The sequence below is a fragment of the Anarhichas minor genome, unplaced genomic scaffold, assembly GCF_050575085.1.
Source record: "Anarhichas minor isolate MPS153535 unplaced genomic scaffold, ASM5057508v1 ptg000067l, whole genome shotgun sequence".
Lineage (NCBI taxonomy): Eukaryota > Metazoa > Chordata > Actinopteri > Perciformes > Anarhichadidae > Anarhichas > Anarhichas minor.
In genome coordinates this window covers 5,554,432-5,570,000 of record NW_027466513.1, presented here as the reverse complement: position 1 = coordinate 5,570,000, position 15,569 = coordinate 5,554,432, and the positions used below count along the sequence as shown (strand labels likewise).

General features: G+C 45.7%; 1 protein-coding gene across 1 annotated transcript in view; it reads right to left on the bottom strand.

The window, feature by feature from the left end:
- The window catches only part of LOC142934141 (serine/threonine-protein kinase BRSK2-like), a gene marked incomplete at its 3' end in the record, with an annotated part of 101,686 nt that extends 86,399 nt beyond the window's left edge, over positions 1 to 15,287 (bottom strand). The window contains exon 1 of the mRNA XM_076078560.1: positions 15,200 to 15,287. Within this exon, the coding sequence (XP_075934675.1) occupies positions 15,200 to 15,287 (88 nt within the window). The remainder of the gene's footprint in view (positions 1 to 15,199) is intronic.
- Between the last annotated feature and the right edge of the window lie 282 nt (positions 15,288 to 15,569).

The window sequence follows — 15,569 nt, the reverse complement described above, 5'->3', positions numbered from 1 at the left end:
CAGTGTCATGTCTTCCTGAGCTATTATTCAAACGTGTCACTGCAGAATAAATCTTTTGTTTCAAGAGGTAATTAAAATGATATTTAAACAACGTTATCATTATTCTGTTGGTTTCTCAATCCACATTCACCTTTGAGTGATTTGTGTCTTTGGACTTCTTTGCTGCTCAGATAAACATCCCCACTTGTTCATGTCAAGTTCAAAGAAATATTGTCTTATTTTTGTCCATTTTTGTCTTTTCTATCATAAATAATTACCTTGTTGTGCACAGTTGGAAACACGTACTTGTGTACTATCCCAAGCGAACCTATGAAATTAAAACATGCTAAATATTGCAAAATGAACCTTCTTAGCATGTTAGCATAATGTTAGCATTAGACCCGAAGTACAGCTTAGCCCCATGAACAGCGTGGAACTTTGTTTCAGTCAACATGAGCTTTCTGTTTGTTGACGCTCCTTCAGTTCACTTCACTTTAGTAAAAAAGGGATTTAGTGAAAATGAAGGTGGTCGTTGCACAGAAACTCAAATATACTGTAAGTATAGACGTTTGTAACAGTTTGAGTAATTATTTCATCATTCGTCTTCATTTCCTCCAAATGAGTTCTTCTAACTTTGAGGTTTGTTTCTAACATCGACTGTCTGCTCGTGTTTCTGACCCAACAATGTCCCAGTGTTCAAGATCAGCTGCTGAGCACATTGTTGTTGTTGTCGATAGTAATAAATAGGACGGACGTAGTGAAGAGTCGTAAAGTCATACATTGGAAACAAATAACAGATTTCAGTCAGTTTGAGGAAGCAGCTTCTCCTCTTCATTTACACATCAGCAGCTCGTTGAAGCGTCGGTATTGAGGAGCTGATCCACGTTCATTGCATCCGTAGCATGCGTGCTAATGACATGCTAACATTGAAAGTGGGATGTTAGCACGTAGAAGCCACCGTGGAATTACATAAATCCTGGAGCGAATTTCATTTACAGCATCTTTTAGTGATTTTTCTCACTCAGGTTTATTTTTTAAAGATAATAATATTTCTACACATCGCTGGCTTCAACATGTCCGAAGGTGCCACACATTAGATCGTGATATTGGTTGTGTGTGAATTGACTCGTTAGGGTTCATCCTCTGGGGATCAGCATCACAGAGACCTCACCGCCGCCAGCAGCTGAGAGATGTTTACCATCAAATAATTTAGCATAGCATAATTAATTTACATATTCATCTTTAACCTCTAGTCATTTAATACCTGCAACAGCTGTCTCTCTCACACACACACACACACAAACACACACACACAGGTAACCATAGCGAAGCAAGTTTCACGAGTAATGTACAGTATTGCAGCCAAGGCTTCTTTTCCACACACACACACACACACACCAGTAGGACACGGTGTGTGTGTGTGTGTGTGTGTGTGTGTGTGTGTGTGTGTGTGTGGTTACTGCAGAGAGGCTGCAGCCTGTTTCTGCTATAATGCAGCACACTGCAGGTCACAGAGACGGAGCGCTACCTGGAAATACTGCAACAGAGCGTGCACACACACACACACACGCACACACACACACACACACGCACACACACACACACATACTTGTCTTCCTATACATGTAGGGACCCTCACTGACACGATGCCTTTTGTTGTGTTTAGCATTACGACTAAATGCTCCACCGTCTCTCTACAATAAACTTAAACTTCATTCTTATCTTGGCCCTAAAAACCGTGGTCTTAAAACCTTAAACAGTCCTTTGAAGTGGCGACGAAAATGTAGCCAAAATGTCCTCACAATGATGGTATAAAACTGGTCCTCACAAAGACAGCAATACAAGCCCTGCAAACACATGTCTGTGGATACACTACTGTAGCTGTGAGTTCTGTTAATGTGTGTATTCAGGAATTATGAAGATGTGTTGTGTCATTTACAGTATCCACACACACACACACACACACACACACACACACACACACACACACACACACACACACACACACACACACACACACACACACACACACACACACACACACACACACACACACACACACACACACACACACACACACGCCTGGGAGCAGGGGTACCTACCAGCACTACCAGTAAAGTGAGTATAATGGCGTTTCACACCCCCGCCCCTTAATCTCATTATGCCACATGATTGGATGTTTCACCGAGGGCTCCAGCAGCTCATCTGTACGCTGACGGGCCATCTGTGTGGACCGGACGCCTGTTCTGAGGCAGCAAGGACCAGAGGAGCAACGGGTCATCAAACTCATGGATCGGATCAGAACAAAATAAAACAGGGAGCAAATATAACTTCTAGAGATCCCTGATCATTGATGATCCATATTAACAGATATAGATCCCTTTGTTGGTTTGTTATGGCAGCTGGTTTACTGATCTGAAGTCAGTAAACCATCAGAAATTCAAAATGAACTGAAGTGAACCTCCGTTGGTTAGCCGTTAGCGGTGCTGCTAACGTTACTAGCTCTCCTCCTGTTGGTTAGCCGTTAGCGGTGCTGCTAACGTTACTAGCTCTCCTCCTGTTGGTTAGCCGTTAGCGGTGCTGCTAACGTTACTAGCTCTCCTCCTGTTGCTTTAAACACTGATTGGTTGTTTACAATGAAACATTATCAGAGATCAGAGACTAGAAACACATGTTCTACTGAATATTGGAGAACCATCGTGAGTAAAACTTTATTTACACTCTGATGGTTAACGTTAAACTGTGAGGGGGATCAGTACGGATCACAGATCGACAGCGGTCCATTACACCACTAGTAGAAGGACATGAAACAGCAAAAAGCTGGAGCGAGCGTAGCGCCGCAGCCTGCTGCCTCTGCCCCCGGTGCTCATGGGTAATGCTGATGAGACAATTGCAAAAAAAAAACCTCATCAAGGTTTCGTGTTTAAGTGGACATTCCATCCGCGTCCGTAAAGCTCCAAAGTCAAATCGCTCGTTGCCAAAAGCACTCGGCCGTCCCATCATGCACCAGTCAGGAGTTTTAGCGGCCGGTCGGAGGGAGGGAGGGGGAGTTTATTTATCTAGCACGAGATACCAGAAATTCCATATTGCTACGAAAATGAAGTGAGGGGTCGAGCGTGGGCAGAGGGAAGTAAAGCAGCTCTTCAGATGCTAATTTCCCCTGCTTCACTCCCGGACACTGTAAGTGCTGACTCAGGGGGAAAAGTCCAGATTGCTTTTGGAAAAGGATGAAAGAGAGAGAGAGAGAGAGAGAGAGAGAGAGAGAGAGAGAGACGAGGGATATATGCTCAATTTTATTAAGTTTTTGGCCGAGGGAAGAGGGCCGTGGCACCATGAGGGGCTTATCCATTCCCGCCTATTGATTGAGGCATTAAATCGCTCTCTTGTTGAATGCTGAAGCACGTGAAGACGCGCTGGTCGGGCTATCGGACCCGACAGGAAGTTACATGGATTAAAGGTGAGACGGCAGATCCTGGTGACCCAAACCGTCAGCCACGGTGACCCGAGCAGCTCCACATGCAATCAGCAGGTGAAGCTGATGTTATTTGAATCAGACATAAATTAGATAGATCGTGTAATGGTGCGTTCACACCAAACGCTGCGCGAATTAGAGTAGATTACATACAAAGTCTATGCAAAGACGCGATGAGACTGGAGTGATGCAAATTTGCAATGGCGCGGCGCGTTTGGCGCCACAAATGCCCCAAACGCGTGAGTTGAAATTTTTCAACTTCGGCGAAAAAATGGTTATTTTGTCCGGTTGATGGCGGACAGTTGAACGGCTTCCAGGGCGATAAGCCATGCCCCCTCTCCGGCGCGTCCAGTGCGATTCACGCAAATGAACACAAATAGTCCCCGGCGAGACCGGCAGCGAGAATGACGCGATTAACGCGTTTGGTGTGAACACGGCATAAAACTGATTCTTAAACGTTTCCCACGATCAGCAGAAGGACAGCGGTCACCGAATGAACCGAACTAAAACACACCAGAGCCCGAGGTCACGTCTTTCCATGGCTTGTTGGTCTAAAACCCAAAATATTCCATTTCCTGTAAGTTGCAGATCAAACTGGTATTCAAATAAAAGCCAAACAGAAGGATGGTCAGTAATAGAGGCTGGGAGGTGGAATCATCTGAACTTTAATGGCCTTTATCTGTGTTTCTCAAATGGGGTAATTAGCAGGAGGTACTTAGTGTCATACATAAATCCTTTAATCATTTTACTATAATGAGTTCAATAAAAAAGGTAAAGTTTGATAAAACATATTTAATATTTAATATTCATATTCTCCAGGAAGTCATTAAATGCTGCAACTAAAACAGTTTTGTGCCGATTGGTTGGAACCTCTGACCTTAAAGGTTCATTTAGTTTAGCTGCTGGTTCTGTTTAGTTCACTAATTAATTTCAGTCTTTTTTTACTGTTAATGAAACTCCTCACAAGTCTCTGAACATTTTCACATTAACATTTTAACAAGGTCATTAAAACATCCTCTTTTTAACCTGAGAAATAACGACAGAGTCAGACCTTTGACTCAGAAAGATGCTTAAATGCTCATTTATGATGATGTCATTTCCTTTTTTACCAGATTAATTCAAAACTAAGAAATACAGCTGATTCAGAAGGAAAATATATAACATCTCCCCACTGCTAAAGACACATTTATCTTTTAGAAGTGTTTATAAAGGTATAAATGTGTCCTATAACAGTACTTCCTGTTTTTATGCTTCTGGATGTTTAAATGAGAAACTCTCCGTATTTTAAAAGGAAATTAAAGACAAAAGTTCTTATTTTGGCTTTTAATGTTAACAATGTTATAATGTAATGGCCTTTGTTTTAGAGCTTTTATCGTTGGTTTTTAAATGATTTTCATCCCATTTTATTGTATTTATTTTCAACATTTTAATGTTTTTTTGTTGTACTTTTCGTGCAACATTCTACATTTCTGAGTGTTTTTGTCTGTGTTGTTTTAATCTTGCTACTGTATGTTTGTCTGAAAGGTGCAACATAAATAAAGTTGCTTTAAGGCTAAAAGCAGCTCCTCTCCTCTTGACATGTGCACCAGTGGGTGCACAGTGATGAACAGCTGGACCTCTGTCCTGCTATCATCTGTGGATATCTGACAGCCGTAAAACAGCCGTAAACCGTCACAGCAGGTGGTGAAAACGTCGTCACACGCGTTCACATCATCGACTTCATTGGTGCAAACGTGTGCTACGTAGCTACCAACAAAGCAATCACCAGCACTCACATGACAATTACCCAGCTGGGCATACGCAGGCTGCAGGAGCTGATTAAAGCTCCGACAAACACATCATAAACATGACTGGCTGGGGATGAATTCAGGACACGAGTGTGTACGAACTGCAGAGGTGAGACATCACTCATCTAGCAGCAGACATAAAGAGAGAGGGAGGACAGAGGGGAGAAAGGAGGAGAGAAGGAGTCAAGTAGAGTGCAGACAGGAAATGAGAAGAGAGAGGTCCAACTCCACCTTAAGCCCCCGTAGGGACCTCACAAAACCACAAATGTAGTATTAATACCAATACCAGTGAATTACACACTCTCAATAAACTATTCAATACCATGGTAAAACAACAAAACAATAAGTCACATGTACTTCAACCTGCACTCATGTCATCATTGATGTGTTATTAATCCCTGATGACCAACAACTTATGTTTACAAGATAATTCAGCTTTGCAAATTGCTAATAGATTTACTGAAAAGAGCTGAAACACATCACAATGTCACTCAATGCAACCTCTGTTAGCGTTAGCTGTTAGCTCTGTGAATTAGCCAAGCAGGATCCTGGGTCCTGACCCCGGGTCCTGACCCCGGGTCCTGACCCCGGGTCCTGATCCCGGGTCTCTACGGTACGGATCCTGCATTAGGTCTCGTTCACACCGAGTCACGTCTCTAGAAACGCATTTGACAGCAAACCCACTGTTCACTGTTGGTACTGCTGCACGTTTCCTCATAAAATAATTAAAATTACTCTCAACTTTTAAACTCCAGGCCTGAAGCCGACTTCCTGTTTTGATGCCGGTAGATGTGGTAGGAACGGATAAATGCGTTTTTTAATTACAATAAACGATATAAATTTCCCCCTCATCCTTATTGAACAGCAGAGCGACAGCAGGAGCTCGACGCCTGCATTGAATCCATTTGTCCCTCGTTGCAAGAGCTTCACATAAGAAGAGGACGAAGTCATCGTGATGTCACACACCGGTTTGTGGTTTCCTGATTTTGAAGCCTCCAAGTTTAGCAATTTGAGGGATTTGAGGTCGTTGCCCCCTGATGGACATTAGAGAGAATGCAGGTTTTAAGACACTTCCGCATCGGCTTCACTCGTCAGGACCGGAGGTTGACTCCCGGTTGAGACGCGTCTCGGTGTGAATTCTTTAAATCCTAATCTAGCCCACCTGGGGCTGTAAGCTGAGCAGCTGTTTTATGATGACAGCCATCATGTTTCTGGCAGGAAAAGAGATGAGACTTCCATAACAATCCCAGCACTAGGGCATGTTGAAGAAGCAACACTCACACACACACTTCTTCAGCTACCTGAATATTTCAGCAGCAGAACGCTGACTGGCTCTGGGAGACTTGTTAGTGACTGACAGCCAGAGGCAAGATGACAGCAATCCAAACTAACTCAACACCCGGGAACACACGTGTGTGTGTGTGTGTGTGTGTGTGTGTGTGAGTGTGTGTGTGCGTGCGTGTGCGTGCTTCGGCTAATTGAATCACGCTAACAGCATCTCTCTCTCCATCGAGCCGCGCCAGATAAACAGACTCTGTTGTTCCTGTTGAGAGATCTTTTCTTTTATCTGATCTGAAAATGTTTCTCTTTCTCTTCTGTTGTCATTAGTTCCCTTCTCACCCTGCAGCCTGGGGGGGGGGGGGGGGGGTAACAGTAGCCTAAAGGAGGTCACATCTTCATTTTCCTGATTCCTTCCACAAGCTCACGACTCAGACTGACACCGTTGTCAGAGCTTTGTTTTACACTTCTTTGTGTCTCCTGCTGAATGTGGAAGCATGTGTTTAAACATGGGGGGGATCATCTGACGAGCCTCCTCCTAATAATGAGTCACTGAAGCAGCAGGGAGTCAAAGAGTGTTGAGCTTTAGCTCCACAACCTCACACTGAGAGGGAAGGAGGGGAGAGAGACAGAGGTATAGTCTGTCTGTCTGTCTGTCTGTCTGTCTGTCTGTCTGTCTGTCTGTCTGTCTCTCTCTGAGGCCACAGAGGAGAGAGCATTCCTGCGGTTGCCATGGTAATTGAGCCCTCAGCTGGGGAAGAAGAGAGAGAGAGAGATGTACTGTATAGAATAGAGAGGGGGATCCATAATTCTGATGACCCCCATCAGACTGTTAGTCTGCCAGCAGGATTTAAACTTTGTTCATCACAATGTTTGAAATGAATAAATAAAATGTGATTCATGTTTATGTGTCTGGATGTTTAAAGTGAGTTCATCTTCTTCTCCCTCTGGATGCAAACGAGGAGGAATAAATATCTTGTGTTTATTTGAATGTTTCTCACATTTAATGCAGAATAATGAAGCAAAGACGGTTCAATGAAACACAATAAGGGCTCAGGGACGAATGGTAGACCCTCATAAAACATCCTCATGATGCACACACACACACACACACACACACACACACACACACATATATACATGTACGCGCTGAGAGTCATGGGAGTGTTACCACCTGCAGACCTGCTGATAATGAAGCTTCAGCCACCTGAAGGCAGCCATCTGTGCTGGGGCCACACGACACACACACACACACACCACACGACACACACCACACGACACACACACACACACCACACGACACACACTACACACACACACACACCACCCCCACCACACACCCCCACCACACACACACACCACCCCCACCCCACCACACACACACCACAGATTACAGCTAGAGGAATAAGAAATGAACGATGTCATCGTCCTCACATCGTCGGGTACTCGGAGGATTTTGTGGATATTGTTTGTGTGATCGGTGTGTGAGCATCACATGTACGTTATCTTTGCTTTGGTTTGGTTAAAAGAAACTGCATTTATTCATCAAAGAACTTCACTGTTTGTGCTCCTCAATCAGCCGTCCACACACTGATTTAAAGAAAACTCTTCACACTCAAAGATTGTCCAGAAGTCGACCAGAGACAAGAGACAAGAGACAAGACACAAGAGACAAGAGACAAGAGGACGTTTCTCACATCGTTCCTTCAACTTCCTGTTTCCCCAGAAAGGGTTAAAACACGTTAACGATGGCGGCTGCTGCGCTGCAGAGATCACCAAGTGGTCCATTGTGGGGAGGAGAGATGAAACCATGACAACACTGTACGGAGTCATGGGAAACACACACACACACACACACACACACACACACATATAAAGACACACAGACTAATTGTTCAGAGTCAGCACAGCCTCGACCACCAGACACACTCTCACACACACACACACACACACACACACACACACACACACACACACACACACACACACACACACACACACACACACACACACACACACACACACACACACACACACACACACACACACACACACAGGCATTGTTTAAATAAATGACACCAAAGATGAAGTCACAGTAAAATAATCTAACTGGAGTCTGAGGTCAGAGTTATTTATTTAAAAGGTTTATTTATTATTGTTTCGTCTTTTTATAGCTAACAGAGAGATGAGTCACTGAATATTTTGAAATATCTACACAGACATTTCTAAATTTAAATTTAAAAAACAGTTGATATGATATCTTATTGAAAGTTACTCCTCATTTTTTGTGTTTTACCACAAACCTTTAGCTACGTGTTTACATTGTTGCATGTTTACATTGCATGAATACAGTCTTTTCAAAATAAACTTCCGTCTTCACATGAAAATCAGTTCGGTTTATATATATCTGATAATATCATAAAATACTTAGTTACGTTTAGTAAACGATGGTGAAATACTTATTTAGGTGGCCTGTGTTAAATAAAACTACAGATTAATGTTGCACGGTGTATCGATACTAAAAAGGTACCGCGGTACCCGTACGTTAAAAACGATACGATTTTGCATATTTTTAGTGTCGATACTAACAGTATCGATCAGAGCGCTCTCGCTGCTCCGCTCCCTGTCATGCTGCCTGCAGGCATTGACTGCAAGGGGGCGGGGCTGCCCAGCGCTCACACAGCAGTGATCATGCATGTCACAGGGGAGACATGTGGCATCAAGGTCCGTGTACGGTCCCCACTGACATACAGAGACCCGTCTGAGAAACGTGTTTCAAAGCCACACAGACAGGGAGGCAACAGGTCTAACATGGCAAAGCACCTTTCAGACAGACACCCCCAACTATTCAAAGAGTTCAAAGAACGACGGGTAAGCAAATGTGATTATAAACATGAACACCCCCAAGCTCCCCCATAGACAGCTAACAGGAGTAGCTGAGCCTAGTTTGAGGACAAGTCTACATGATGATGAGGTCACAATGCTCACACAAGTGCACTAAATGAAACACAATTGATGCAGAATGGCTCCATGCTGGTGGAGCCTGAGGGTGGATCTTGAGCTAATTATATTTATTTTTAGTTAAGGAAAAATAATTATTCCATGAATTAAGATATGAAGTGAAAATATCAAACTCACTATCCAAGTAAATGAAGCATTGTTTATCCACCCACTCCCACAGACAGTCAGACATGTCAGCAGAGTCAGCAGCAACACAGAGACAGAGTTCCCTTCAGCTGTTTGAAAGCCAGCGGAAATATGAGAGAGGCTCAACAGATGTGAAGAGGTTCAACATTAATATTAATGCCATTTGTTAAGTGTTCAAAAAGCTGGGCAGGAACAAGCTGGTAAAAAAGGGAACCGTACAGATGTTTTATTTATTACTATTATAGATAAATATACCAGTATCGTATCGCATTTGTGGTATTGTATCGAATTCTGGTATCGTATCGTAAGTATCGGGTATCGTGATACTTATGCAGGTATCGTATCCAAGTCATAATTTTGGTATCGTGACAACCCTACTACAGAGATGTGTCGTTACTGAAGTACAAAAGTTACGTTACAGAATAAATCAATGTTGACTTCAGTGGCCTTCTGGATCCCCGTCCCGTGTGGTCCATGACGGTCTTCCTGGTTCACGATGACGTGGATGATATTTTCGTGGGACGTCTATGAATTACAGCGCGTTCTGTGACAACAGCTGGTTTTATATGAGTTAATTACACACTTGGAGGTAATTTGGTTTTGTTGCGCTGCTTTATTAATAAAGTGAACCATCAAATCTGGTTCATGTCTCAAGATCCATTAGTCCACTCCCTCAGAGATCCCCTGTGTCCCCCCCCCCCCCACACACACACACTCTCTCACACACACACTGAGTAACAAAGAGTGGGCTCTTTCCACACTTGCGGAGGAGGATTAATGATATGCAGGCTTCCCTGACTGCCGGCTCAGCTGCACAGCCTTCGATTCATACCAGCAGCCTTCAACAAGCAGAGCATCCGTCTTCATGAGCACCACAGACGCACAACCGCACACACACACACACACACACACACACAGAAGAAACACAACCTCTGCACATGGTTTCTGCCTCTACACAGATATGCATTTAAACTAATTCACAAGCTCCACAGACGCTCTGAGAGCCGGTCCTCCTCTGAGGTTGAGGAGCTCCAAGGATGTTCGCAGGAGGAGGATGTTCGATCACCGAACTTCACGTCAACGTTGACGTTGTTGTCACGTGGCTTGCGTACTCCAGTGACGGCACATCCGTAGTTACTTTAACACAAAACCTGAATTTTCCTAAACCTAACTGAGTTGTTTCCTGTGAAGTCGGAAGTTTATTTTGAAAAGACGAAAAGTATTCATGTAAGGAGCAGAAATAGACACGTTGCTGGAGTTTAGTGGTAAAAACACACTTTTCATAAGATATCCTACGGACCTGTGTTTGAGGACACGTTGTCACATTTGATGGATTTGTAGTTCTACCATAAATACATAATGGGGCTCATTTTTCCACAAGAATCAATGCAAGTATTGAGTCTTTAAAATAGTTAAATTGTTGAATTTCACCATTTAAGTGTCTCAGTTTGAGACATCTTGCAACATGGACTCATCATGTGAAGCCTTCAGAGCGATGACTGATGGGATGAGATCACAGGCAGCTTCAGATGCTGCTTAACACACAAAAACCCGCTGGCGGGTTTGAAAAGCATGTTTCCTTTGAAAAATCCGTCATTACCGTCAGATTTGTCTACGGTCCTTGAACACATCATGTGTGACAAATGCTTACGACAGAAAAAGCAAAAGAAGCTTAAAACTGTGATATTTCATCAACAACATTTTATTCTTCATGTTTCATTATAAATGTCTCCTCTAATAAAGAGTTCACTTTAACATGAATGTGTAGAAACATTAACGTGTGAAACTATGACGTCATGATTGATTCATCTGAGACCAGCAGTCATGTGACTACAAGGAGGAGACACTCTGACTGAACTACAGGAAGTCAACACAGAGAGGAGAGGAGAGGAGAGGAGAGAGGAGAGAGAGGAGGAGTGGAGAGGAGAAGAGGAGAGAGAGGAGAGAGAGGAGAGAGAGGAGAGGAGGGAGAGGAGGGAGAGGAGGAGTGGAGAGGAGAGGAGAGGAGAGGGGGGAGGAGAGAGGGGAGGAGGAGTGGAGAGGAGAGAGAGGAGAGGAGAGGGGGGAGGAGAGGGGGGAGAGGAGGAGTGGAGAGGAGGAGTGGAGAGGAGAGAGAGGAGAGGAGGAGTGGAGAGGAGAGGAGAGGAGGGAGGAGAGAGAGGAGAGGAGAGGAGAGGGGGAGAGGAGGATTGGAGAGAGAGGAGAGGAGAGGAGAGGGAGGAGAGGAGAGGGGGGAGGAGAGAGAGGAGGGAGGAGAGAGAGGAGAGGAGAGGAGAGGGGGGAGGAGAGAGAGGAGAGGAGAGGAGAGGGGGGAGGAGAGAGAGGAGAGGAGAGGGGGGAGGAGAGAGGAGAGGAGAGGAGAGGGGGAGGAGAGAGAGGAGAGGAGAGGGGAGGAGAGGAGGAGAGGAGAGGAGAGAGAGGAGAGGAGAGGAGGGAGGAGAGAGAGGAGAGGAGAGGGGGGAGGAGAGAGGAGAGGAGAGGAGAGGGGGAGGAGAGAGGAGGAGTGGAGAGGAGAAGAGGAGAGAGAGGAGAGAGAGGAGAGAGAGGAGGAGTGGAGAGGAGAAGAGGAGAGAGAGGAGAGAGAGGAGAGGAGGGAGAGGAGGGAGAGGAGGAGTGGAGAGGAGAGGAGAGGAGGGAGGAGAGGAGGAGTGGAGAGGAGAAGAGGAGAGAGAGGAGAGAGAGGAGAGAGAGGAGAGGAGGGAGAGGAGGGAGAGGAGGAGTGGAGAGGAGAGGAGAGGAGAGGGGGGAGGAGAGAGAGGAGAGGAGAGGGGGGAGAGGAGGAGTGGAGAGGAGAGAGAGGAGAGGAGAGGGGGGAGGAGAGGGGGGAGAGGAGGAGTGGAGAGGAGGAGTGGAGAGGAGAGAGAGGAGAGGAGGAGTGGAGAGGAGAGGAGAGGAGGGAGGAGAGAGAGGAGAGGAGAGGAGAGGAGGATTGGAGAGAGAGGAGAGGAGAGGAGAGGGAGGAGAGGAGAGGGGGGAGGAGAGAGAGGAGGGAGGAGAGAGAGGAGAGGAGAGGAGAGGGGGGAGGAGAGGAGTGGAGTGGAGAGGAGAGGAGAGGAGGGAGGAGAGAGAGGAGAGGAGAGGAGGGAGGAGAGAGAGGAGAGGAGAGGGGGGAGGAGAGAGGAGAGGAGAGGAGAGGAGAGGAGAGAGAGGAGAGGAGAGGAACATGTGAGAGGAGCTGGTTTTGGAAGCGACAGAGAAGAAAGAGTGAGGGTTTACAGGACGTGGACCTTTACTCCTCTGATTCAGCTCCTATAATTAATCCCGCTGCAGAACAAAGCCAACGATCTGTGTGCACTCATTTTATTCCATCTGCTTAAATGGAAGCATTGTGTAATTAACAAAGCAGCAATACAGGCTGTTACAATCCAACCAGATAATTGGTCGGTTATGAATTATTCAGCCATCGAGGGAACGGAGCGGTGCTGGGGGGGGGGGGCACCTGGATCAGTTCTGGCTGCATGTGACCACAGATGGTGGGGCATCCCAACACTAACACCACATAGCTGCTGCTCACTGACAAACACTCACACCGGAGTGTGTGCTGAGACGTCATCACTCCTCAGTGTCAAACAGCTGATTTGCATGTAGGACTATTCAACAGCACCATTGTGTTGAACTTAAAACAGCTGATATTGATATTCCCATGATAGCGTGGTGTCATATGACAACGTGAACACAATGTGGCAACATGACGAGCTTCATCGTCAGTTTAAGCTCATTGATTCACTTTTCTTTGTTGGTCACTCTCCGTACTCTCAAAGCTTCCTTTTCAGAATAAAAGCTTCCTGCTCAGCACCAAACAGCAGACCGAGTCGGAGACTTCAGCACTCAGCAGCTGCAGAGACAGACGCTGTGTGGACCAACACCAGAGCTGCAAAGTAGAGCAAATACTTGGACAAAAAAAGACGAAACCAAAATAAATGTGAGCCACAAAGGTTGTTTGTGTCACAGTTCAGCTCCACACCCTCCTCACTCTACTTGTCAGTCACTCCCTCCTCATCAGTCTAAACTCCCTTCACCTGTTCACTCACCTGCCTCTGATCAGTAATCAAGCCCCTCTATAGACTCCTGCCTCCCAGACACATTTGCCAGATTGGTCTTCGGTTTTCCATGCCAGACTCTCCAGCACACTCTCACGGACTGATCTCCTGTTACCGACCCTGCCTGCCCCTGTTTTACCCGCCTTGCCTGACTCCCGGTAAACCCACCAGCCTTCTGATCCTGACCCAGTTTAAACTCTGTCTGCTGTTATCGAAGTTTGTAATAAAAGGTCAAAGATCCCTGGAATCCTGTGTGTTGCATTTGGGCCCATACCTGTTACAGTTTGACATGTTGGACATCATTAACATCAACAGTACCAGCACCACCAGCACCACATCACAGAACTATAATCCTGATCAAATAAAATGGAAATACAAAGAAAGAAGCTGAAGCCAAAGGCTCAGCTGGTTCTTTAAAGTTCAGGTAACGGAAAGAAACCAGGTTCCATCTGAGATACCAGAGACTGCTTTAGAGATGCTGATGTTAAGAAATGTCCGTCTGAACTTCTATCTTACTTCATCTCTTGAACATGTTTTATGATCATTGAAACCCTCAGTTATAGTTGGTTATATGTTGGTCCTGTAGGAGTTTCTTTTAAATATGAATCATGATGGAATGTTTTTCTGGCTACTTCAACTCAACACCTAGACATGGATTTACATACCTGAAGGATATGAAGCACTATGAAGCACTCGAGGGTTATTTAAACAGCACTCGCCTTCAAAACCGCCAGAAAGTTTAAATCAACAATAAAACTGAACAGATTTCTCCCAAAAATGACTCATAAAATACTGAAAAGATGACACTTTGGTTTGATTTCTTTTTAACGAGCAGCCAGTGATGAACCCACACACAACACTGATGTACAGTACAGCTGGTCCTATGGTCCTACTGGTCCTAGTGGTCCTACCAGTATCACAGAACACCAGCCAGCCATCTGAACCCAGAGAGAGAGAGAGAGAAGGTCCAACAATGATCTCTGCAGACTGCACCATTACAACTAATATGCAGGAATGTGTGATGTTTCAGCTGCAGTGTGTGTGTGTGTGTGTGTGTGTGTGTGTGTGTGTGTGTGTGTGTGCAGGGACCGGACAGTGCAGCATCACTGCTCTGCCTCTTCTGCAGAGAGCAGCAGATGGACAATATAACGGAATTAGAGACGAGAAAACTCCACGCGGGCCGTTAACACCGAGCCCTCTCTGCCTGACAACAAGGATTAAAGGCACACCACCACCATCATCATCATCCTCATCATCATCATCCTCATCATCACCACCACCATCATCACCGTCATCATGAGCATGGAAGCAGCAGTTACCACCCCCCCCCCCTTGCATTCAGCAAAGCCGCATCCACCAAACATCCGCACTTATCGGGCATTTCTGGACTTCCTCATTTCCCGCACATTCAGAACCCGCAGATGCACAAATTCAGATAAAAGCGACCCAACATGATGTCAGCGAGTCCTGAAGCGCGTCACGCGCGCATCACTGACCTGTCTGTCCTTTGCCCAGCGTCTTCTCCAGGCGGTACGGTCCCACATAGTTGGCGTAATGCCCGCTGTCTTTGGCCGACGATGACATGTTTGTTTCTTTTTGGCGTGAGATGACTCACAGAGAGTCAATTTGTGTTTCTTGCGGCTGTCCGTGCGGGGCGGCTTCTGGAGAGGAAAAACAGCGTAAAATCCTCCGCGGCGCAGTGGACGGAGTTCGCCTCGGTCGGCGTTCCTCTCTTCTCTTTTTTTTTTGGTCGCTGCAATATTCGTCTCCCCCCCTTCCCCGCCACCCTCCCCCCAGTGCGTGCGTGCGTGCACGTGCGCGTATGTCTCCACGTCCACCGCTCGGCAGTCGTCCGCCCAAATTGTG